General features: G+C 42.3%; 1 protein-coding gene across 2 annotated transcripts in view; it reads right to left on the reverse strand.

Moving 5' to 3' along the window:
- LOC129698656 (E3 ubiquitin-protein ligase HECW2-like) overlaps positions 1-26,290 on the reverse strand; it is a 313,116-nt gene that overhangs the window by 104,413 nt on the left and 182,413 nt on the right. For both annotated transcript variants that reach the window (XM_055637791.1, XM_055637792.1), the window contains exons 6-11: positions 18,724-18,893; positions 18,465-18,607; positions 11,688-11,788; positions 6,990-8,450; positions 2,901-3,051; positions 1,209-1,321 (exon numbers count right to left, since the gene is read on the reverse strand). In XM_055637791.1, the coding sequence (XP_055493766.1) occupies positions 1,209-1,321; positions 2,901-3,051; positions 6,990-8,450; positions 11,688-11,788; positions 18,465-18,607; positions 18,724-18,893 (2,139 nt within the window). The remainder of the gene's footprint in view (positions 1-1,208; positions 1,322-2,900; positions 3,052-6,989; positions 8,451-11,687; positions 11,789-18,464; positions 18,608-18,723; positions 18,894-26,290) is intronic.

Genomic DNA, 26,290 nt, shown 5'->3' on the forward strand with positions numbered 1-26,290 from the left:
CTCATATTCATCCACATTATACTGCATCTGCCATGCATTTGCCCACTCACCCAACATATCCAAGTCACCTTGCAGCCTCCTAGCATCCTCCTCACAGCTAACACTGCCCCCCAGCTTCGTGTCATCCGCAAACTTGGAGATGTTGCGGCTAACCACTAACAGCACATTCAATTCATCCACCTTATTACGAATGCTCCTCGCATTGAGGCGCAAAGCTTTCAAGTTTGTTTTTCTTATCTCCCTTCTACATTTTGCTTCTGTCCTCTTTTTATGGCCCTCTGTCTCCTTGCATCGGTTCCCATCCCCCTGCCCTGACAGTTTTAACATGACCTTTCCTACATTCTCTTTCCCTTTAACTGCACGTACAGGCTTGAAGGCTCCACCCCCCACTGGTTAGTTTAATACAGTAGATGAGATTGGAGGAAGTGCAAGTGAATCTCTGCCGAGCCGGATTAATTGTATCAATCGGATTGGAGAACTGAGAAACAAATGCAGGAAGGAACCCAGAAAGAAGGTTGAATGAGAGTGGGTGCACTCAATGTCAGATTAACCGCACTAAGAGAAATAATAAAGGGCATGGGGAATTTCACTTCATGGGCTGTCTTTCCTCATCACAAGTTTCTGGCCAATGGATAATATCAAGTGGAGACACAAAGGAGTGCAGATGATGGTTTACAAAGAAAAACACACACAAAGTGCCGGAGTAAATCAGCGCATCAGGCAGCATCTCTGGAGCACATGGATAGGCAAGGTTTCAGGTTGGGACCCTTCTTCAGAATGATTGTAGTTGGCAGGAGAAAGCTGGAAAAGAGGTGGGGTGGGACAATGCCTGGCAATGATGCCAAGTGTCAATTGCATGCCATCATCAGATGTCATTCCTATTTCTACAGAGACCCGAGTTCGATCCTGACTATGGGTGCTGTCTGTATGGAGTTTGTACGTTCTCCCTGTGACAGACTCTCTAAAGATGTGCAAATGGATGTTAATTGGCTTCTGTAAATTATCTAGACAATAGACAATAGGTGCAGGAGTGGGCCATTCGGCCCCAGAGTGTGTAAGATAGAACTAGCGTGCGGGAATCGCTGGTCGCCGCAGAATTGGTGGGCTGATGGGCCTGTTTCCACGCTGTATCTCTAAACTAAACTGAAGTATGTTTTACTTTTATATGGCTGCAAGATCTTGCATTAATGAATGGCGCTAGACCTTACCTGAACTAAAATGAGCAAAATGGTTTTCACCTGTTGCCCCTGCATCGACACAACTGGCTTGGGCAGTGTCTTCAGTCCTCTCATTAGTCATTGTCCGGCGAATACTCTGGTACCTGAAAACAAAGTGTGAAAGCACATTGATAGTTTGCAAATGCTGAACTATCACTATCATTCCTATCACATGATCTTATTACCTTCTTAATCTATAACTGAGCATAGGACAAGAAAATGACAGTGAGGAAGTTTTAAATGAAGAGTCACGATGGATGTTTTTGACTGATTTCACAAGTTCACAAGTTACAGGAGTAGAATTAAGCCATTCGGCCCATTGCGTCTACTCCGCCATTTAATCATGGCTGATTTCTGCCACCTAATCCCATTTTCCTGCCTTCTCCCCATTACCCTTGGCACCCGTTCTAATCAAGAATTTGTCGATCTCTGCCTTAAAAATATCCACTGACTAAGCCTCCACACTCCCACAGTTCCACAGATTAATTACCCTCCGACTAAAGGAGTTCCTCCTCACCTCCCTTTAATTCTGAGACTATGACCTCTGGTCCTAGACTCCCCACCAGTGGAAACATTCTTTCCACATCCACTCTATCTATGCCTTTCGTTATTCTGTAAGTTTCAATGAGGTCCCCCCTCAACCTTCTAAACTCCAGCGAGTAGAGGCCCAATGCCGTCAAACGCTCATCATATGCTAATCAACTAATTCCTGGAATCATTTTTGTAAACCTCCTCTGGACTCTCTCTAGAACCAGCACACCCTTCCTCAGATACAAGACCCAAATTTGCTCAGGTGTCATTTGCTACATTTCACATTCCTGAGCGATGGTCTATTTATGTTCAATGTGTGTGCTGTATGCATACCACTGTCAATTTAAGTGCGCTGAAGTAAAACTGTACCAATGTTCTGATTCTATACATCTACCTCTGGAGACTGTTTCCAGGTTAAAGTAAAGCACCCAAGCTGGGGTGACTTCCTCTCGTCAGCCTGAGTAGAGAGTAATTTGACGCATCTGCAGTAAACAATGGTAAGGCAAAATGTGGGATAAAGCCAGGCTTAGATTGTATTGACTTATAGAGCCATAGAGTGATACAGTGTGGAAACAGGCCCTTCAGTCCAACTTGCCCACACCAGCCAACATGTCCCTGCAAAATGTCCATATCCCTCCAAACCTGTCCTGTCCATGCGCCTGTCTAACTGCTTCTTAAATGTTAGGATAGTCCCTGCCTCAACTACCTCTTCTGGCAGCTTGTTCCATACACCCACCACCGTTCTTCCAATCTTAGATTGTATGACATTCAAATACTGACTTCTCTAACTTCAAGTAACCCTTGCTTTCCCTCTCTCTCCATCCCTCCCAGTTCTCCGACCAGTCTGACTGTCCCTGATTACATTTTATCTATTTGCTTTGTTGTCACCTTCTCCTTGCTAACAATGGTCTATACTCCATGTTCCTTGAGCTTCGCCTCTTTTGATGTCTCGTTTTCACACCTTACACTTCCTTATCTCTGTGTCTCCCTCTCCCCTGACTCTTAGTCTGAAGAAGTATATCGACCCGAAACGTCACCCATTCCTTCTTTGCAGAGATGCTGTCTGTCCCTCCGAGTTACTCCAGCATTGAGTATCTAACTTAGATTGTATTTCCCTTCGTCCCGTAATTAACTTAGAATGTATTTCATTACCTTCTATTCAGCTGCTCCATCTGTTGAATTGAATTTGAACGTTGAACAATCTGCTGACGTGCAGGGGTGGTGGGTTTTTGCCAAGTAGTCGTCCTGTTCACGTGGTCCACATAGAAGATCCGTCCATGGCTATCGATACGGGCTTCCCAGTCTGTGGTGTTCAAACAAAACACAAATCCAGAGAAACAGACTTAACAGTCATTGTGTAGGAAGGAACAGCAGATGCTGGTTTAAACCAAAGATAGGCACAAAATGCTGGAGTAACTCAGCGGGACAGGGAGCATCTCTGGAGAGAAGGAATGGGTGACGTTTCTGACCCAAAACGTCACCAATTCCTTCTCTCCAGAGATGCTGCCTGCCCCGCTGAGTTACTCCAGCATTTTGTGTCTATTGACAGTCATTGTAACATTTAAATATGATGCTACTTAATACATGTAAGCAAAAATTGCTTGAAAATTTAAATATCCTAGCCAAATCTAAATGCCTAAATAAAAGTCCTAAACAAAAATACATTCTGGGAAGGTAAGAATTTTATCAGCAGAATTAATTCTGCAGCTCGTAAATTAGATTTTTTTATCTTAGCAAGTCTAACTTTAGAGGCATGAATGCCACGTATTTCTGGAATATTTTATATAGTATTTTTTTTTAATCACACTGTTCAGTATTTTACAGAGAATGTATAACAGTCATTGGAGAGAACTATGATGAACTCATATCTATACGTCATGACATTCAAAACTTTAAGGTAAATCCATCAACTTCTGTGAGTTATTTTAAGACCAAAATTGATTCCCAGATATCACATAATTGTATCCTCTCACACCACTTCCACTAAATCCTCCAACAATCCAACCACTGCCACCAAAGTGAGGACTCGGGATGTGAAAGAAGATCAAATTCCCCACATTCTGGAATAGCCATTGTGAATTGGAAATGCATTTCGTTGTCTCTGTACTGTACACTGACAATGACAATTAAAATTGAATCTGAATCTGAATCTGAAAGCGGCGTTATTGCTTTAGGCAGGAGGTGGAAAAGAGGGAGCAAAAGACTGAGGTCCTGGCATTGATGTGAATGAACACATCAGAATCCAACTGGGAGAATAGAAATTGACTTCAGGAGGTTGGTGACTAGCAGAAGGAAGCGGTGCGAAGTGGATGAAGAAGCTTGAGGCACGGGGACAAGGGAATCTGTCCACTGACATTTAACATGGAGAACGATGGAATGATTCATTTTGGAAAGAAGAATGAGGAAAGGGAACAAAATATAAAATGTACAATTTTAACTTAAAACCTGCATAAATATGCACGCAAACCTTTGAAGGTAGCAGGACAGATTGACCCAGTTATTTAAAATAAGCGAACAGAATTCTGGATTTTATGCAGAGAAGTACAATGAACAACAGCTGAAAAGTTACGTTAAAGAACTGTTAAAAAAACTGGTTCAACTCAAGTTCAAGTGTTCAAGTTCAAGTGAGTTTATTGTACATTATTGTAAGTAATTGTGGCCACTGGTCTATAGGAAGTTAATGAAGAGCTCTTAACATTTGTAGAAATGATTTGGTCCGCATGATGGAATGAAATTACATGGAAAACCTAAAGACCTGGGATTTTAGTCCTTCTTGAAAGAGAGGATGTTGACATTTGACTCGGTAGAGGTTTTCAAATTCATGAAGGTCCAGGTAAAATGATTGAAAAATGGTGTAATTGGCAAAAACTTTGAAACCAGGGGAAACAAATGTCAGAACCAGGGGATGGTATGGTGGCGTTGCTGCCTTACAGCGCCGGAGACCCGGGTGCTGCCTGTACAGAATATGTACGTCCTCCCCATGAACTGTGTGGGTTTTCTCTGGGTGCTACGGTTTCCTCCCTCACTCCAAAGACGTACAGTTGTAAGGCTCATTGGATTAAATAAAATGGTACATTATCCCTAGTGTATATAGGATAGTGTAGGCATGTGGGGATCGCTGGCTGGCGCGGACTAGATGGGCCGAAGGGCCTATTTCCGCACTGTATCTCTAAACTAAACCAAACCAAACCAGGAGTGACACAAGGAACAGCATTTTCATGTTGCTAAGTGCCTTGATTTGGAATCCATCGCCTGAAGAAGCGTTTCGTCTCGATGAGATACTTGAAGGTGAAAGGATTGAGGAACAAAGAGGAAAGAACAGACTGACTGAACCGCTTGATCGAAGGCTCGACAGGATACTGGACCTCCTCCCACGCTGCACCCTTTCTACGATTCTGCAGTTTGTTGTTCCCTCGGCTTGTTTATTTGTGAGGAAAGATCCAGCAAAAGAAGGTTTCAAATAACCAAAGGAAAACTAACAAATAACAACATAATGTGGGGGTATAAACATCCAAAATTATTTTAACATCAAGCATCTGCACTTGGTCACACTTTCAGTTCTAGAGATCGTGTCTCCTCCCCCCAACTCTCGATAGAAATGGATCACACTTTTCCAAAGTAAGAAATGAGAAGCAAATTAACAAGTCAGAGTAAAATACCTCAAGGTGCAGACCCTTTAGGAAGAATATCAGTGTCTCCATACTGATTCCGTGAACTCATCAAAGTAAAACAATTAGGCAACTGAAAATTAACATGAGGTATTAAGCCGAATATCTTTTCCAATCAATATTTTTTTAGTCTTCCTTTTTTTTTTTTGAAGGCGGCATTTCACGTTGGGATATAGTTGTGGAGATTGCACAGATATCTTCATACTTCATTCACATGTCCATTCATCAACAACATTCAACCATCTAATGCCTAAAACATAGTTCAACAACCCAAACCACTCTCAAGCACTGAAGGGCATGGACCGTCAATGCTCTGGTCCGCTGCAAGAAAACATTACCACAAGAACTAAAATTCACCCCCTCGCCCATCCAGTGGCTGATGGATCAGAGGTTGTAAAGGGGCTGTCCCACTGCGGCAACCTAATTGGCGAGTTTAGAAGAGTTTGAAAAAGTGTCATTTTGAAGACCTTCTTCGACTATGTGGAAGACTAGCTTCAACTAGGTTCGGGAAAATTGGACACCGACTAGTGGAGAGTTGAGACGATCTCCTGCAATCTCCGTCGACCTTCCTTCGACTATGTTGAAGACTATCTTCAACTACCTTTGACTACCTTCGATTACCTTTGACTACCCTTGATTACCTACGACTAACCTGCCGACCTACTACGACCTACCTCGACTAAACCTACGAGTAAAAAAAAATATTGATTTTTTCTATGGCGACCTTTTTATACTCGCGGGCATTTTTCAGCATGTTGAAAAATACGCCGCAACTTAGCTGAGGTCTCGAGTATGCGGGGACTACTCTCGAGCATGAAGGAGAGTTACAAAGACCTCCTAGGACCTCGTGTCGACCATGCTGCGAGTATGAGTCGAGGGCAAACTCTTCTGTGGACTCGCGGATTAGGTCGCCGCAGTGGGACAGCCCCTTTAAGCTATCTAGCTGAAGCTGAAGAGCCAAACACAACTTACTTTTTCCACAATTATCCCATTTAAACATGGAAAATTGTCCTTATGCAAACTGGTCATGGATGAGGATTGTGGGATAGAATTTCCATAGTGGTTGACAGAAACTTGGGCCGAAATCAAATTGACCCCATTCCTCCATGCTTTCCACCAATTTTCCTAATTGGTAAAAGTCACATGGGAATAAAGTATGAAAATAACTATTTAGAGCAAATTTAATGCACTCACTTGGTGGTAACAGTTCATCGATACGCTGATAGCGAGTAACATCTTGCCGCACTGAGGGTAGGGATCTCAAAGGCTGGTGACTGCTCGATGGAGAATCTGGCCAACAATGTTTCAAAATCACAAAAGTGTTTAACACAATGTGTTGTTCAGATATGGCTCCTACGATATTAATCCAATATTTTAAATCCTATTAATCATCCATCCTACTGATGCAAAAAACCACGCAGCATACATTACACGTGCATTCAGATTAAGGATCCAGGTAGATGAGGGTTTTTTTTTGGTTTAGCCCTTCACAAGACAGTGATTTCTCTAACACATAATTCAAAGATTGATCCCACACATGGAAAGGCTTTACATTAGTTATCCTTAAATTTACCTGGATCACTGCCCGCTTCGGTCCCTGCTGCTGCTGTTGCTGCTGCTGCTGCTGCTGCTGCTGCTGCTTCACTTGCATCCTCTGGAGTTGTGCTAGTAGGTATGGTGGCTTCTTCTTCTGGCAGGTCACTTGCGGCTGTGGCTGCCATCTGCAAACTCCTCCTCTGCCATATTTCCTCCGCCTCGGACACCGCGTCCCCTTCGACGGTCTCTTGTAGCAGCGGCGGCGGCGCATCGCAGTTGCCTTCCCCGTCTTCGGCAGCTGGAATGATTGTGGCCCCGTCAGAGTCTTGGCTTTCCACAGGATCGTCGGCCACCGGGTCAGTTGGACAGGCAGCATCTTCCTCCTCCTGAGACGAGAACGCCGGGGTTTCTGAGAACCTCGCACTTTCAAAGGAGGAAACTCGCGTGGCGCTTCCGACGGACGAAGATACCCTGGTGGTGTAGCCACTTCCGTTGCACGAGCTATCAGCCCCTTCCTGATCGCTCTCTCCTTCAGGTCTAGTGCTGGCTTCACTGACACTCTCTGTGCGGGTCGCATCACTTTGCTCATTCTCCGAGGACATTTGGGATGGTTCTGAGGTTTGATCAACGGATTCTGTTTGCGTGAGCAGTCGCTCTGCATTGTCTCCACCGTCAACGGCCTGGCCAACTGTTGGCCGAGATGTCTCTGGAGGTTGCTGATCTTCCCCACAGGTACTTGTAACTAAGTCGCTACTGCCCTCAACCTCACAACTGTCTTGCTCTTCTTCACACCCGACCTGTGCTGCTGAAGAAAGGCTGCACACCAGCTCATGAAAGTTCTTGTACTGAGAGTCCGATAACTGCGCAACTGAGGAAGATGCCTCTTCTGTTATAGTTAGATTTATCTGAGAGGTAGAAAATCGTCTAAGAGCGAGCTGATCCCCGTTGGCATACAGCTGTGTGTCCAACTCCTTGTTACTTCCAGAAGCACATCTAAAGTGTATGCCATTTTCCTCACTCTCCTCGATGTGAAAACCACAGGCCAATTCCTGATGAACGTCATGGTCTTCCTCATCCGAGTCAATGTGAAGCATTGCATTTAATCTCGTGTCCGTCGGGAAACTGCTCCTCAAGTTGGGAGAAACTCCAATCTGATGCAGGTGAGCCTCGGCCAAGCTTGATTTAAGGCTTCCACTGCCGTCGACTGTATCGAGGTAATCATTGAGCGATTCTTGGCGATAGGTTGAATGCCTTGTCAATGAGGATTCACCATGAGCTGCAAATGCACTGTCCAAAAGTCCACTTTCACTGACTGCACTCGAAAGGTCCACGACTCCACTTTCTTTCTGGGCAGAACCATTTACAAAGATTGGCAGCTGGCTCGGATGCATTGTTGAGATGGATGGGTCAGGCATGTCCTCGTCGTCGGATGGACTGCCCAGATCGCCATTGACACCATTGGCTCCAAGGTAAGCGCCCAGCGTCTCGGGGGAAGCATCTAGTCACATGTTACACAAGTTTAATTTGCAGGCACAAAAATAACTCAAATCACCATCAAAATAGACAAGCTCTTTTCCTGGACCGTTAATTAGCATTGTTAGTATACATTTACTATAAAAGGTCACCAATTGTAGCAAATCTTACTCATAATGCTTCCAGCTAGCACAATAAACACAACATGGAATTCTCTGCCACAGTGTGGATGGTGGGAATGTCCATGGCTCTAGTTAGTGCGGCACAGTTGCGCAGCTGGTAGATCTACCGCCTCACAGCATGCGAGACCATTGTTCGATCCTGACATCGGATGCTGTCTGTGTGGAGTTTGCAAGTTTTCCCTGGAACCACTTGAGTTTCCTCCGGGTACTCCGGTTTCCTCCCACCACCCATAGGCATGCAGGTTAGGAGGTTAATTGGCCTCTGTAAATTGCCCCTAGTGTACAGGGAGTGGATGGGAAAGTGGCATAAAATAGAACTGGTTTGAATGGCTGGTCGGCGTGGACTCAATGAACAAATGTCCTGTTTCCATGTTGTATCTCTAACCCCAAGTTTCATAGCCTGAACCACTGGGCTCACTGTTTCTTTCACAACTCCCTTAGAAGTCATTTGTTTACATTCTGGTAAGTCCCTCTTTTTGCTCATTATTTAACCTTTTATTTGCATTCCTTTATGTGATTTTGAGACCATTTCCCAAGTTAAAAAGGAGTCTAAAAACTGAATTCTTTAAGTATAAGATCCCAATTTTTAGAAATTGGTTTCACTAGGCAGAGAGCATTATAATGCATTCTCACCTAGGCCACAGCTAATAATGGCCTGTTTTCTCTATCATCGTAACTTTTTTGCATATCTTTCATTCTGAATGAATATCTTTCAAAACGAATATCTTTCATTCATTTGTTCTACATCTCTCTACATCACCTTCCATATCACTCGGTTCCCTTTCCCCTGACTCTCAGTCTGAAGGAGGGTCTCGACCCAAAACGTCACCCATTCCTTTTCTCCAGAGATGCTGTCTGACCCGCTGAGTTACTCCAGCTTCTTGTGTCTAACTTCGTATTATAATGACAGTAGATCACAGATTATTTTACTCAATTCTGTGAAGGTTCGGTATTTTCTATTGGCCATTCCAAGTTCATCTGTCGAAAACACAGTGAATCCTATACATGTGCCCTGTCAAACACATTAGTTCAGGACTTACGGCATTGAGAAAGCTGAAGTAATTTACACGTAGCTGTGGACAGGTATAAAATAATCAAAGGGAAATTGATGGGAATGTAAGAGAGAATAAGTTACAGGGCTACAGGAAAGTAAGGAGTTAAGGCATGAGACTAATGGGCTTTCTCTGCTGGAAGCTGGCATGGATCTGATGGGTTGAATGGCCTTGTTACAAGAAAGTAATGAATTTACTGAAATTCCTCAGCATTGGTGCAGAATCTGCAGGGCCATTCATTTAAATGCTGAATGCCTAAGAAGAAGAAATATATTACATGTTCTTATTTGTATTCAGATTATTATTATTATTATTATTATTATTATTATTATTATTGGTTATTGCAAAATGTTAATCACCTTCATTTATTTATCTTCTTTTAAATTTTTCGTAGTTAAAAGTTTTTGAATAAGGCTGAATAAGCCATGAATGTCAGCCTTATTCAAATCATTGATGACCGATAACATCTCTGGCAGACAGGTTTGCAGGTTGTCAAATACTTCCATCGGAGTCTTTATGGACAGGCTTGTTACGGCTGTTGCTACATCCCCCAGTTATTTCATTTGGGGCCCTCGCTGCGCAATGCTACAACCATCTCAATCAGATCATTTGATCAACTCAGGAAAGTTGACACATTCAGGAAAGACGATACATTCAGAAAAATAGGGACCCAGCACACTGAGTGCTAGAAAAGGAGCCTGCTCATACATATTGTGGTTATTGCTTCAAGAATGCAATGAAATTCCAAGTCAAACAATGCCAAACATATAGATTCCAGCAAGTGAAAATTTAAAAAAAAATGCTAGATGTCAAAAGAAAAACAAAACATGCTGGAAACACTACATTCGAAATGTTAACCCTGTTTCTCTTCCCACAGTTGCAGCTTGAACTGCTGAATATCTCCAGCATTTTCTGTTTTTTATGTAGCCTCCAATTTGCTGCATTGGTTTATTCCTGCAGGGAAGAACTTCACCTTATACATATTTATTTTTAATAATTTAAGCCAACCAGCAAGCATCGGCAAGAATGCCTCAAGATCTCAGCTCTTCTGATTCAACACGAGCAAAACGTTGCAAATTGTATTGACGTGCAAACTTCTGTAATCAGCAATATTTTCATTAACCAGGTGAAAATTAAACATTTGAGGAATTTAGGAAATTTTGCGTTATCTCGGGAAATTGCATGGAAAAGTCAGATTGCAATTTTTATGACAAACTATGAATGGGAGGTAAAATCATCTGCAAATCTTCGCCTAAACATTAAAGAGGTAAAACGTGTTGTTGATATGTGTACTATGCTGATAAACCTTGGTCTGTGGCTCACTGGTCAACTTCTGAGAAAACATTTCATGGTAAATGCATAACAAATATAATGTAAATAAGACATATATGATGTATTCAAGAGAGAGTTAGATATAGCTCTTAGGGCTAATGGTATCAAGGGACATGGGGAGACAGCAGGAACGGGGTACTGATTTTGGATGATCAGCCATGATCATTTTGAATGGTGGTACTGGCTCAAAGGGTCGAATGGCCTACTCCTGCACCTATTTTCTATGTTTCTATCTCACACAGAATAAAAGGAACAGTCTAAAAATCAAAGATAGACACAAAAAGCTGGGATAACTCAGCGGGATGGACAGCATCTCTGGAGAAAAGGAATGGGTGATGGTTTCGGGTCAAGGCCCTTGTTCAAAACCAAGGTATAGTATAATAATCCATGAAATGTGGGATTAGTGTAGGTCATGAGAAGCACACCAATAACATCAGCATGAATTCAGCAGACCATTTAGGATTCAATGTGTAGGAAGGAACTGCAGGTGCTTGTTTAAATCAAAGATAGACACAAACTGCTGGAGTAACTCAGCAGGATGGGCAGCATCTCGGAATGGGTGACGTTTTCGGGTCGAGATCCTTCTACAGACTGATGTCAGGGGAGTGGGCTTTGTTTAGGATTCAGGATTAAATGTTAGTTAGGTACAAAAGATGGCAGCAAACGACCATGTAATTAGATGCGAGTTTCCTTCACCTTCGTGAGTCGACGACAAGAACTCCACTCGAAAATGAAGCTGACCACTGACGTGATCGGTCGGAAGTCTTCTTAACAGGTTGTAGTTCACAGTCTGGTCCCTGTAACAAAGAACAACAACATGAGTCACCTTCTAAAGACAAGAAGTTTTAAAGATCTAATTTTTAATTCTACAAAACAATTTTATAGACAATAGACAATAGGTGCAGGATTAGACCATTCGGCCCTTTCGAGCCAGCACCACCATTCACTGTGATCATGGCTGATCATCCACACCATTCATCTGCTTTGCCAAGATGACTGCTGGTTTATTTCATCATTCTAATGCTTCCATATGAACAAGGACCATCTGGAGAGAATACAACGTCCACTTCTACACGTTGAGCCACGGTATAAAATACATTTCATGTCCTCTACTATATAAAATGTAGAGCTAAATGCTAAAAAGAGCTAAAGACCCAGAGAGTTGGAAATCTGTGGAATTGTCTGTCTCAGAAGGCAGTGGAGGCAGATTCTCTGGATGCTTTCAAGAGAAAGTTAGATAGAGCTCTTAAAGATAGCGGTCAAGGGATATGGGGAGAAGGCAGAAATGGGGTAATGATTGTGGATCATCAGCCATGATCACAGTGAATGGCGGTGCTGGTTCAAAGGGCCTGTTGCCTATTGTCTAAGATCCCAATGAATTTTCCCCATGCCTCAATATTTAAAACATGTAAAAGATATTTGGACAGGAACAGGGAATGAACGGTTTAAATGGATATGGGACAATGTGGGAAAATGGGATTGGCTTAAATAGACATAAGATCTAAGAAATATGGACATAAATTGGTGATCTCTATCAATGATTTGGATGAGAATGAACAGGGCGAGATTAGCAAGTTTGCAGATGATACAAAAGATCCTGGTATTTTAGATAGTGAAGGTAGCTGTCAAAAATTGCAGGAGGATCTTGATTGGTTGGCCGAGTGGGCTGAAGAATCATCGCGACCTGAAATGCTGCACATTCTTTCTCTCCAAAGATATGGAGATGCTGCCTGTCCAGCTGAGTTACTCCAGCATTTTGTGTCTATCTCTGGTACATATAACATGGCTGGACCATTTATAAAGGTAATTTATTTGTTTTTCCTTATTTCAATACATATTTATTTTTAATTAGTTTCATACAGGTTTACACCAATGTTCAATGTTGTATTTTTCAACTATTTCCAAATATCCATGCTCATCAGGAGCATTTTGCAGCAGTATCAGGGAACTCTGAACTCTGTGGCCTGCAGCTGAGTGACCACCCACAGCCTGCTGCCTCTCGTGGAAAGGCCAACAGTCTGAAGAAGGGTTTCGGCCGGAAACGTTGCCTATTTCCTTCGCTCCATAGATGCTGCTGCACCCGCTGAGTTTCTCCAGCATTTTTGTGTACCTAGGAATTTCAGAGCTGTTGGCCAGAAAAAACATCGTTCAGTCATCAGGCTTACTTGGCTCCGCATGATCTGACTCATTCTCTTTTTCTATCTTTCAAACTGGACTTTAGAGCGCTTCAATAAGCACTGATTTGAACAAAATAAACACGACTCAGCTTTCAACAGTATTATACTCTGAAACATTTGTACCCGTCCACAAAAAAACAAAAATGTGGTTAAGTCCACAAGACACGTATATACATTTACGAACTGCCTTTTTATGGTAGAAACAAGGAACTGCAGATGTTGGTTTACACAAATGGACACAATGAGCTGGAGTAACTCAGTGGGTCAGGCAGCATCTCTAGAGAATATTAATCGGTAGCGATTTGGGTCAGGACCCTGTGTCACACCCCAGTCCATGCAACATAGTTTTGTGGCAGCTTGTCGTGTACAAACTACCTACAATAATAGCAACCATGTTTAAGTCAGCCAAGAAACCTGCACTTACAACAACTGGGGCTTGAAAATGGTGCCAAACTGGTGACTCTGTATACTGTCTCAGTTTACTACTGCTATACACTTGTACCGTACCGGAGATGCCAATCTAAGATATACTGCGCTGTGTACAAAAATGAACCATCTATCTATCTATCTATAATATATTAAAACTGTGTGTGTGTGTTTCTGCCTGACTTGTGGATGCCAGCCTTTGATTCGTTGCTACGCCAACACCAGATGCAGAAACGCCGGGAACGACTTGAGTTGGAAGACCACGTCTCCCGTGGGGGGTACGGGTAGGGAACGGGTGCGTTGGGGGAGCAGACCCAACAGGTCTGCACTTGGTCTAGTACCATACAAAATTCATGGCCAAGACCCTGACGATAACAATGTTCTTCATCACAGTATTGACATGGGAACTGTTACATTCACATGCAGAAGCAGCCTGAGCTTTGATTTAACATCTTTTCCAAAAGGTGGCATCACCAATATTCAGGACCACATTGTTGTCTCTGTAGATTTTTATGCTTAGCGTATTTGGTGTGGCATTTGAAATTGTCCTACTGCATTTCAGCTTTACTTGTGCATCAGTTTTTTGCTTTCACTGAAGTATGGTAAGTATTGAATTTACAATTACCTCTCAAAGCTCTGCTGTTACTGATGGCAATAAGTGCCTTAATTATCTTTTCATTTACTTGTCGCTTCCCGACTTTTGGGAATGGAAAATTAATAACAGATGCTACCTCGATTTGCAAGAGCACACGTTTCCTTCAAAACATATCAAAAAGTCATGCAGCAACAGTAAAAGCAGCAGCATAATGACGGCAATTCAACAGCAGGAACACAGTTTTATTTGTACACCATCTCAGCCCAATGGTTTGAAAGTGCAACCGTATTGAAATAGACCAGCTTTTCAAGTTCCAAATACCAGTGTCACATCAGAACTTTCTACAAATAATAAATTGGAAAGAAAACTAAATAAGCAGGTTTAATAAAAACTTTCTATCCTTCATTTCCAAACAATTTATTCTCATTAATGAATAAGATATTCAATTGCATTGCATCCGATCGAGGTACGAATTGTTTCACAAGGTGAATTTATAAGCATATTAACCAGATAATAAATGGTCAAGGAAGGATAAAGTTCAAAGTTCTCATGGGTGACGGGGTAAGAGACAGTTTTGGGATGCACTAAAATAAGCCGCTCAACTTGTGTTATGTGTGTTTGTTAGCAGTCGATCACAGGCGCAAATTAATGACCATAATACAAAAAATATTTGCAGAGCATTCCGTCCTGCAGCACCCTCTGTGTAAAAGACCTGTGTCATGGGCAGCACGGTGGCGCAGTGGCAGAGTAGCTGCCACAGCCCCAGAAACGGGGGTTTGAACCTGACAACGGGTGTTTGGCTGGACGGAGTTTGGACATCACCCTCCCTGACCTGTGAGTGTTTTCTCCTGGATCTTTGGTTTCCTCCCACACACCAATGACAACGACAGGTTAATTGGCTTGGTATAATTGTAAATTGTCTCTACTGTGCGTAAGATAGTGCATTAGTGTATAGGGATCACTGGTCGGTGCGGATCCGGTGGGATGAAGGGCCTGTTTCTGCGCTCTATCTTTAAAACACACCCGGGATCGATCCCGACTACGGGTGCTGTCTGTACGGAGTTAGTGCGTTCTCCCTGTGACCTGCGTGGATCTTCGGTTTCCTCCCACACTCCAAAGACGTACAGGTTTGTATGTTAATTGCCTAGGTATCAATGTAAAATTGAACCTAGTGTGTGTAGGGTAGTGTTAATGTGCTTGGATTGCTGGTCAGTGTGGACTTGGTGGGCCAAAGGGCCTGTTCCCGCACTGCATCTCTAAACTAAACAAAACTACGCAGCAGGTCAGGCAGTTTTTGTGGAGAAAATACGAGCCACAACCTGCACAAAATGAAGATAATTCAAGAAAAATTCCTGAGTCGAACACAAACCAAATGAAAATCAAAAATCAACAGATGAGATTTATTCCCAATTCCCAAGTTTCTCACAAATGCATTGACACCCACATGCTTTGTTCATATGCACCACTTCCACTCTTCAATTCAAAAGGCGATGTCTCTTTCAGCCTTTGCTCCAGTTATAGTATAAATGTAAGAACGCTCATTTTTTTAAAGTCTCCAGAACCTGTCTTAGCAAAATAGTTCTGGTGAAGAAAAGTAGATTATGGGTTTTATTAATCATCACAGGATAACAGCACTTATTATTAAGTATAAGTAATCTCAGCAAATAATTCATTTTGGTTCAAATACCACTAAAGCAATTTGACATTTTAATTCAAATCTAATTACTCTGGAAATGAAAACTTGGTATCAGTAACAATTTCTGTAAAGTTCCAGTGAAAAAGATTACCTAAGTGTCTGATGTAATTAAGCCTTTTACCCCTGATGGCAATCTAGTAAATCAGTGTATTTTGCATTAGTTTCAAAAACTCCCTCACGTGAAATTTTCAAATGTCTTTCCTCCAGTTTATGGTCTCACAAGTATGCTGATTTTCTCTTGATAGGTAAGAGTGCAATGAAATTGAACATGACTAAAGGAGCAGAAAACATAAAACAATAGAAAATAAACCTGTAAAATAGAAAAACAAGACAATCAAAAGTAAAGTAAATTGACAAAATTATCCTGTTTGATGGACCTCTTGCATCGTGGACATTTCATTGACAGCTGTCGAGGGAGCATAACTGAACACACATTATAAATGGCAAAATGCAAATTGCTGGAGTAACTCAGCATGTCAGGTGGCATCCCTGGAGAATATTATAGGTGATGGTTCAGGTTGGGGCCCTCCATCCGCATTTTGTGTCGGGGCTCTTTTTCCTACACATTGCACACTCTCCATAATGTTTGGGACAAAGACCCATCATTTATTTATTTGCCTCTGTATTCCACAATTTGAGATTTGTAATAGAAAATATCACATGTGGTTAAAGTGTAGATTGTCAGATTAGAAATTACAGCAATGTTTATACATAGTCCCCCACCCCCCATTTCAGGGCACTATAATGTTTGGGACACAGCAGTGTCATGTAAATTAAAGTAGTCATGTTTAGTATTTTGTTGCATATCCTTTGCATGCAATGACTGCTTGAGGTCTGTGATTCATGGACATCATCAGTTGCTGGGTGTCTTCTCTGGTGATGCTCTGCCAGGCCTGTATTGCAGCCATTTTTAGCTTATGCTTGTTTTGGGGGCTAGTCCCCTTCAGTTTTCTCTTCAGCATATAAACGGCATGCTCAATTGGGTTCAGATCGGGTGATTGACTTGGCCACTCAAGAATTGACCATTTTTTCAGCTTTGAAAAACTCCTTTGATACTTTATGATCATTTGTTGCTTTGTTTGGGATCATTGTCTTGCTGTACAAATGAGCCGGCCAATGAGTTTTGAGGGATGTGTTTGAACTTGAGCAGATAGGATGTGTCTATGCACTTCAGAATTCATTATGCTACTACCATCAGCAGTTGTATCATCAATGAAGATAAGTGAGCCAGTACCTTCAGCAGCCATACATGCCCAGGCCATAACACCCCCACCACCGTGTTTCACAGATGATGAGGTATGCTTTGGATCTTGGGCAGTTCCTTCTCTCCTCCATACTTTGCTCTTGCCATCACTCTGATATTAGTTAATCTTCGTCTCATCTGTCCACAAGGCCATTTTCCAGAACAGTGGTTGCTCTTGTATGTGCTTCTAGGCAAACTATAACCAGGCCATCCTATTTTTTTGCAGCTAACCAGTGGTTTGCATCTTGCAGTGTAGCCTCTGTATTTCTGTTCATGAAGTCTTCTGCGGACAGTGGTCATTGACAAATCCACACCTGACTCCTGAAGAGTGTTTCTGATCTGTCGGACAGGGATTTTTCTTTATTATAGGGAGAATTCTTCTGTCATCAGCTGTGGAGGTCTTCATTGGCCTGCCAGTCCCTTTGACATATCTATTCTCCATGGCCTTTGTAGACCAGTGAGGTGTTGAATTGTTTATTAACTTTATTTGCTTGGTTTTGCTGCGTTGTTCGTACTTGTGTTTTATGTTTTTTAATTTATTGTTTGGATTTTTGTATGTAATTTATGCGCCTCGTGTTAGTTGTATGTTCTGTTGTTCTGCCTGTTTTATGATGTCTTGCTTGTTTTCTTTTTTCTGTACAGCACTTTGGTCAGCTTTGGTTGTTTTTAAGGTGCTTAACAAATAAAGTTATTATTATTATTATTTACGATTAGTAAGCTCACCAGTGCTCTTTTTCTTTTTAATGATGTTCCAAACAGTTAATTTTCGTAAGCCTAAGGTTTGACTGATATCTCTAACAGTTTTATTCTAGTTTCTCAGTCTCATAATGGCTTATTTGACTTTCATTGGTACAACTTTGGTCCTCATGTTGATAAACAGCAATAAAAGATTCAAAGGTGATGGAAAGACTGTGGGAAAGGCGAGGAAATGTGCTGCGAGCTCTCTTATACCTGCATTAAGGAGGCATTTAAACACACCCGAGCAATTACAAACACCAGTGAAGCCATGTGTCCCAAACATTATGGTGCCCTGAAATGGGGGGACTATGTATAAACACAGCTGTAAGTTCTACATGGTGAAACCAAAATGTATAAAAATGGCCTTTAATAAAATTTGACAATGTGCACTTTAACCACATGTGATGTTTTCTATTACAAATCTCAAATTGTAGAGTACAGAGGCAAATAAATAAATGATGGGTCTTTGTCACAAACATTATGAAGGGCAATGTACATAATGTTTCACAGTTACAACGATCACGAACACACCGTCAAAAAAGAAGTAGGAGCATTGGACTGACAGTAAAGATGTTCTTCAAGTCTAATAATACATTACCCCAAGGCCTGTCTCCCCATCAGACGTTGTACTGGGATGGTTAGTTTACCCAGGAAACGTTTTATAATCGGCCGACTCTTTGCAAATTTGTCTTTAACATCAATTTCCAGTACATCTGTGAGAAGTGCCACAAAAAAGTATGTCTGTAAAACAAAAAATATATCATCGTAAACATATTTAGCATTTCAAGCATTAATTTATTCAGTCATTGCGTAGTCGAGAAGTATATGTTCAATTTCCATACGACAGCAGGTTTTACCTCTCCTTGCCAAATAGGGTTTGTTGTGTTTGCCACTATTGACGACCGCTTCTCTTGTCCGTGATGAGCAAAAGTGGGGAAAGTGCTCTTTTTCCCACGCTGAATGGCCATTTTTAGATATGGATCTGGGTTGAAAAACATTCCTTTCTTGAGTCCTACGGCTCGGATATCTGTTTGGAAAATTGAGAGTCAGTGTCAGATCACAGTAATAACATTTGACCCAGCAGTAGTCGCAGGGCATTGGGGCCTGTAACACTTCTTTAGAGGGATACACCATGGAAACAGGCCCTTCAGCCCACTGAATCCTCGCTGACCATCGATGACCCGTATGCTAGTTCTATACTATCCACTTTCACACCCTGCACACTCGGAGCAACTTACAGAAGCCAATTAACACACAAACCCGCATGTCTTTGGAATGTGGGAGGAAACCGGTGCGCCTGGAGTAAACCCACGCAGTCATAGAGAGAACGTACAAACTCCGCACAGACAACATCCATAGTCATAATTAAACCCAGGTCTCTGGCGCTGTGACGCAGCAACTCTACCGCTGTGCTGCCCTCTGGGAAGGATAAAGTCTGCAATAGTACTTGATAAGAAAAATAAATCTTTATTTATGTAACTTATAAACCAATGCTAGATGTATACTGGACCAATAGGTTGCTGTGAATGAAAAAGCAGAATGAATTGTTACATCTTTTGTTTGGTCGGCGGACAAAGTGTAGGGCCGAGATGGCTGCTGTTTCCGTGCTCCTCGGTAATTGTTCAGCGCCGGATGTTGGAAGATCTAGCATATATCTTCAAACATTCATAGTCATATAGAAAGTCTCTACATTACGCTTTTACTTTTCCATGTTTCTCGCAAAGTGACATTAAGAAAAATAAATCTCCAGTAACTTATAAACCAATGCTAGATGTATACTGGACCAATAGGTTGCTGTGAATGAAAAAGCAGAATGAATTGTTACATCTTCAATTCATTTACATATAGAAAGACTACATTACTTTTATTTTCCATTTTCTCGCAGGTGACATTTTTCCAACTCCAGAAGGCCGATGTATTAATTCATCACCATGGGCTTGTCAACATGCAGCTCCCAGTCAATTTGTTTGCTAATTTATGTTCACATTTTAAAAGCTTGATCGTGAACGCAGATCGAAAAAAGTAAGTAAAGTCTTCACTGCAGATTCATGTATGGATTGCAAGGAGCAACACTTGTCAATGCAAGGTTCACCAAGGTTAGCGATTAAAAATGTTACAATTGTATTTCTGGGGCCAACTGGTGTGCAGCACAACACTCGTCACACTTGCAAATGTGGGTGAATGCATAGAAATCACAAACACAAACACACACACACACACACACACACACACACACAAACACACACACACACACACACAAACACACACACAAACACACACACACACACACGATCCCAGATGTTTTGCGTCCATTCAACACCCAAGACCTTTGATAGTTGTGTTTCCATATTAAAGAGTTCATGAGTTCAAGAGAGTTTATTGCCATGTGTCCAAGATAGGACAATGACATTCTTGCTTTGCTTCAGCACACCAGAACATAGTAGGCACGAATACGAAACAGATCAGTGTGTCCATATACCATTGTATAAATATATACTCACATGAATAAATAAACTGATAAAGTGAAAATAAACAGATAATGGGCTATTAATGTTCAGTGTTTTGTCCGAGCCAGGTTTAATAGCCTGATGGCTGTGGGGAAGTAGATATTCCTGAACCTGGTTGTTGCAGTCTTCAGGCTCCTGTACCTTCTACCTGAAGGTAGCAGGGAGATTTAAATTTCTGGTCTGTTGTTGCTACGTACCATTTTCAGTGCTTGTTCCGATATCTCTTTTTTGATCATTTGACCACATGGCCTTTTAGACTTTATCTTTCGTGCATTACATTGTTGCCTTCGTACACGTTTGACATGGTAATTCATTTTCCACTTAATCCCTTCAGCAAACTCTTGGTTTCAACTGTTTTTACACTTGCTGCATTTAAAACAGACAGTTTGTGTGATCCTTATGACCCTGTCCCACTTAGGAAACCTGAACGGAAACCTCTGGAGACTTTGCGCCCCACCCAAGGTTTCCATGCGATTCCCGGAGGTTATTGTCAGTCTCCCTACCTGCTTCCACTACCTGCAACCTCCGGCAACCACCTGCAACCTCCGGGAACCGCACGGAAACCTTGGGTGGGGCACAAAGTCTCCAGAGGTTTCCGTTCAGGTTTCCTAAGTGGGACAGGAGCATGAGTCAGGATCACAAAACTGCTTATAACTGTTAGGTACATCTGAATAGAGTCACCATTGTAATGCACCAAAGATAGAAATGAGAATAGAGATCACACAAGGTTATTTATCACTCAACCATTGAGGAATCATGTACTGGTTCGGAGACAAGTATAGATCCATCCCTTCTCCTGGGTTTGCATTTACATACCCACGTCACTCTCCAGGACAGTAGGGAGAAATCTCTCCCCAATGATAGGCACCAAAGAGTAAGTCAGTGGGTCAGAGAGCATCTCTAGAGAATAGGAACAGGTGACGTTTCAAGTCGAAACCCTTCTTCAGACTGAGAATCAGAGGAAAGAGAGCCCCTGACTCCCCGTCTGAAGCAGGGTCTCGACCTGAAATGTCACCCATTCCTTTTCTCCAGAGATGCTGTCTGGCCCGCTGAGTTACCCCTACTTATTGTGCCTATCTTCGGTTTAAACCAGCTTCCTATGCAATCTCTCTCCATTCCTGCTTTGTAAGAGAGGCTGTTTTAATGCCTCTGAGCCAGTGATCAACCCATCTAATTACGCAAATGTCTCATGTCATAGAAACATTTCTGCAACCAGAAGCTGCCAAGCCTCTATCAATAGCCTATCCTGGTCAGCCAGGAGCAATCCAAACATGCACCTTAAATGAAGGCTTTACTGACAATGTGGAGGCACATTCATGACTTTCCTGCTGGATGAACGGTTGCAGATCTTAACTGTGTACATAATGTCCAGTAGAACAATCCCTTTGCCCAACAGGCTTGTGCTCAATCTCTGTCAAGTCACTGGTCCCCTCATCTCAACTAACCTTAAACTACACGCTCACTAACTCCACCTTTAACATGGTGCAGACGTGCTGGAATCTGTAAAGTGAAGCACAGGATTTTGGTTCTTCCTTCTTAAGCCCACTTACCGTTAATCTACTGCTCTCCCATTCCTACTCCAACGGAACAAATATTAGAAAGGAAGAACTTAATATGCCCTTAAACAGCGTATGCACGGGATGATAGACACAAAATGCTGGAATAACTCAGCGGGACAGGCAGCATCTTTGGAGAGAAGGAATGGGTGAAGTTTCGAGGTTGAGATCTTTCCTCAGACTGGGGATGGGTGGCGTTTCGGGTTGAGACCCTTCTTTAGACTGAGCAGTTTCATGTATCTCCTTATGCTGAATTGGAAGAGGGACAAACAATCACAGCTAGTCTGCAAGGCTGCTGTTTCAGCTTGCCCTGTTCTTCCCTTCTCTGGCAAGGAAAACCAGTGAGGATTTTCCTAAATGCTTCTGGGCTCTAATCTGTGCAGATATATCCAACTGTTTCCTTGAGTTTTGCTGCAAGCAGAAAAGTCGCCTTGAGTGTAAGTTAAAAGACACCTTGCACAGTGCCCAGCAAATGCCAGCTTCTCTCTCAGTAAATGACCATGCATCATTCAGTTAGCTTATGCTATAATGTTTCCACATGCTCATACAGGGAATATGCCAGCTCAGCAGGATTTGTAGTCAATGGCCATCCCCAGGTAAGGAATGGGTTTCCTCTTGGCGGGTACCCAGAAGTCACTTTTGATCAAAGGTTGGGGGAAGGAAAAGTAGTGCTGGAGAGATTCAGATTCAGATTCAATTTTAATTGTCATTGTTTGTACAGTACAGAGACAACGAAATGCATTTAGCATCTCCCTTGCAGAGCGACATAGCAAACGATTTGAATTAAAAAAATAATAAGTGTCCGGAGGGGGGGGGTGGTGATTGGCAGTCACCGAGGTACGTTGTTGAGTAGAGTGACAGCCGCCGGAAAGAAGCTGTTCCTCGACCTGGGTGCAATTAAGAGGGCAAGCAGGATGTTGAACTTCTATTTAAATGCATCAGCACTGCATTGCGATGCGATATCCCAATGTCCACGGAATTCCCAACAGCAGTGGAGGTCTCGACCCTGCAATCTACATTAACAGTTAGCTTGTGTTATACTTATAGGTCATACTTGTCGCAACCATCTAGTGTGCAACCATTGTGCCTGGAAACATGATCACAGGGGCAACCTGCAAGTATTGTCTTTCTGCTGACTGGATCACAGGCAACAAAGGCGTTTCACTGCACCTCGATGTACGTGACAATAAACTAAACTGAAAATGACTGAACTAAGAATAAAGCACCAGAGACTACGACAGCCCCCCACACCTCTACTTCTTCCGACCAACCTATTAGCCAATGATGAATCAGAATACAAGAGGGAGATTGTAAATCAGGTTGAATAGTTCCATGAGAATCTTGCTCTCAACGTTAGTAAGATCAAGGCGCTGTAGGTGACGTCATGAAGTGAAAAGCTAATGATCCATGAACCCACTTTGATCGGTGATGGAGAGAGACAACTGCTTCAAGCTCCTGGCTGTACTTATCTCTAAAGATCTTCCTGGTGCCAGCACATTGATGCAATCGCAAAGAAAGCTTGTCAACACTTCTACTTCCTTCGACGATTGTGGAGATTCGGTTTGAGAATGAGTACTCTATTGAAGTTGTACAGATGTAAGGTGGCGAGCAAACTGACTGGTTGCATCACAGCCTGGTTCACCAATTTAAACACTCAGGAACAGAGGAGACTACAGAGTGGTTAGTCATTGCCCAGTCCAGCATGCGTACTGACCGCTCTACCATCAAAGGGATCGATCTACAGGATACACCACCTCAAAAAGGCAGTCCATATCATCAGAAACAGTATGTCAGCAGATATGGGGAGAAGGCATGAGAATGGGGTTAGGAGGGAGAGATAGATCAGCCATGATTGAATGGCGTAGACGAGGGGCCAAATGACTTAATTCTGCTCCTATCACTTAAGAACTACACTATCTCACTACTACCATCGGGAAGATAATACAGCAACCTGAAAACCATGACCACAAGGTTAAAGAAAAGCTTCTTCCCAGCAACAATCTGATTTTTGACCACTACACAACAGTAACCTCAGCAAATATGATCTTCTATGGATTGTGTTGTTGGTTCCACAACAAACTTTGGTTCTACACTATTATGGTTACCTTGTATTACAGTTAGTAATTTATTGTATCATGTATTTATCTATCTGTTATTGTATTTAGAGGCCTGTTATGCTGCAGCAAATACGAATTTGATAGTTTTTGTTGCCGATATACGTATGACACTTGAACACTCTTGTCTCTGGAAACAAAAAAAGCACTTGATATGCTTACCAATGTTTACCAAAATTGTCATAAATGGCATCAAATGCAGACATGAATGTTAAGAATAAACAATCACTAAAAATAACGAGAGCGAGGATAAGTTTTGTCGTTCAGAGGAACAAAAATATGTACGTACATATGTTGGACTTTTGAACTTAATAATGTTATAAGAGCTCATTGGTTAGTACGGGTGACAATAAGTCAGGCCAACATAACCTGTAGGCAACCATTTCAAATTCAACGCAGTATTTGTGTACACAAAATGCATCACTAGAACCATAAAGGCTGCTTAAGAATTTCAGAGATAAGAAGAGGAGGTGGAGACAAAGGGAAAAGAAAAGGAGATTAAATCATTGGACATTTTGTGACATGGATTCTGGACAATTCCACATGTTCCGCAAATAGTTCAGAACATGTTCAAGTCCAAACAGCACCCAATCCATCAAGCATGTTATTTTGCTGTTCTTAAGAGTAGATATCCTAGAGTTCCAAATCAAATGGCAGGATATCTGCTTCTTCAACCATGAGATACATCATTGTAGTTCCAACAGATAGTCCTTTAAGGATGCCTCCAGGGCCAAAGGAAATGCACCACTTCTGGAGAAGGTGTGTGTTTAAATGATTTTCAAGATTTGGGCTTCAAATGCAGCTTTGCTGTGTTGTACAGCAGTCCACACGAGGCAGTGCCAAAAACTATCATGCCAGGATCGTAAAACTGGCTTCATATTTCATCCAACTGCAACTTTGTTCCAGAAATGTTATGACACATCGCGGGCCATGTTTTTAGTAAAATATTCTTTGGGTGAAGCAATGTTGAAACATTTTAGGCCACTAAATCTTTTGTATAGTTTGGAGATACAGTGTGGAAACAGGCCCTACGGCCCACCAAGTCCGTGGCGACCAGCGATCCTCATACACTAACACTATCCTACACACGAGGGACAATTTACAATTTTTACCGATGCCAATCAACCTACAAACCTGTACGTCTTTGGAATGTGGGAGGAAACTGAAGCACCCGGTGAAAACCTAACGGGGAGAACATACAACCTCCGTACATGGTCAGGATCGAACCCGGGTTCCTGGCGCTGTAAGGGAGCAGCTCTACTGCTGCGCCACCGTCCATGGGTGGGATGTGGATGAAGGACTGAACACTGGGATGCTAACTCCTAATTCCTTGCTTGTTATGTTTCACGAGGACAGGAAATGGTCAAAATGAAGTACGGGCTGTTCCCCGGGAGGCTTGCTGACAAAAATATCCAGTGCTGCTGGAAGATCATCAACTCAATGAAAGCTGCATGTTGGTCTGCCCAAGGTTTGTTGATCTTCCAGTGCCATGAATTGTCTGGAAGGGAACACTTGCAATGGTGTATTCCTGGCTGCAGGATTACACACTGAGCGTTTGACGGCACTAGGCCTGTACTCGCTGGAGTTTAGAAGAACGAGGGGGGACCTCATTGAAACATACCGAATAGTGAAAGGCTTGGATAGAGAGGATGTGGAGAGGATGTTTCCAGTAGTGGGACAATCCCGTACTAGAAGTATAGCCTCAGAACTAAAGGACGTTTTTTTAGGAAGGAGATGAGGAGGAATTTCTTTAGTCAGTGGATGGTGAATCTGTGGAATTCTTTGCCACAGAAGGTTGTGGAGGCCAAGTTAGTGGATATATTTAAGGCAGAGATAGATATATTTGTGAGTCATACCAGGTGTCAGAGGTTATGGGGAGAAGGCAGGAGAATGGGGTTAGGAGGGAGAGATAGACCAGCCATGAGTTAATGGCTGTAGACTTGATGGGCTGAATGGCCTTATTCTGCTCCTATCACTTATGATCTTATGATGCACTGAACTTTGGTGCAGCAACTATACAAGTTTGGTGGAGAACGACCACTCTAAGACCCTGCTGCCACTGAACACTGAGGGCCTGAGTCCTTTGAAATGGCCTCTCAAGCATTCGAGTGGCATTGGTGTTTGTAAGAGAACGTTCTGGTTTAATGACACTATAAATGTATTGATTTGGTCGATTTGTGCTGTATTCCCTGCTTATATTTTTATGAATTAATTTATTTTTGAAATTAAGAAAACAATGCAGAGTAG

This window comes from Leucoraja erinacea, chromosome 7 (assembly GCF_028641065.1).
Source record: "Leucoraja erinacea ecotype New England chromosome 7, Leri_hhj_1, whole genome shotgun sequence".
Lineage (NCBI taxonomy): Eukaryota > Metazoa > Chordata > Chondrichthyes > Rajiformes > Rajidae > Leucoraja > Leucoraja erinaceus.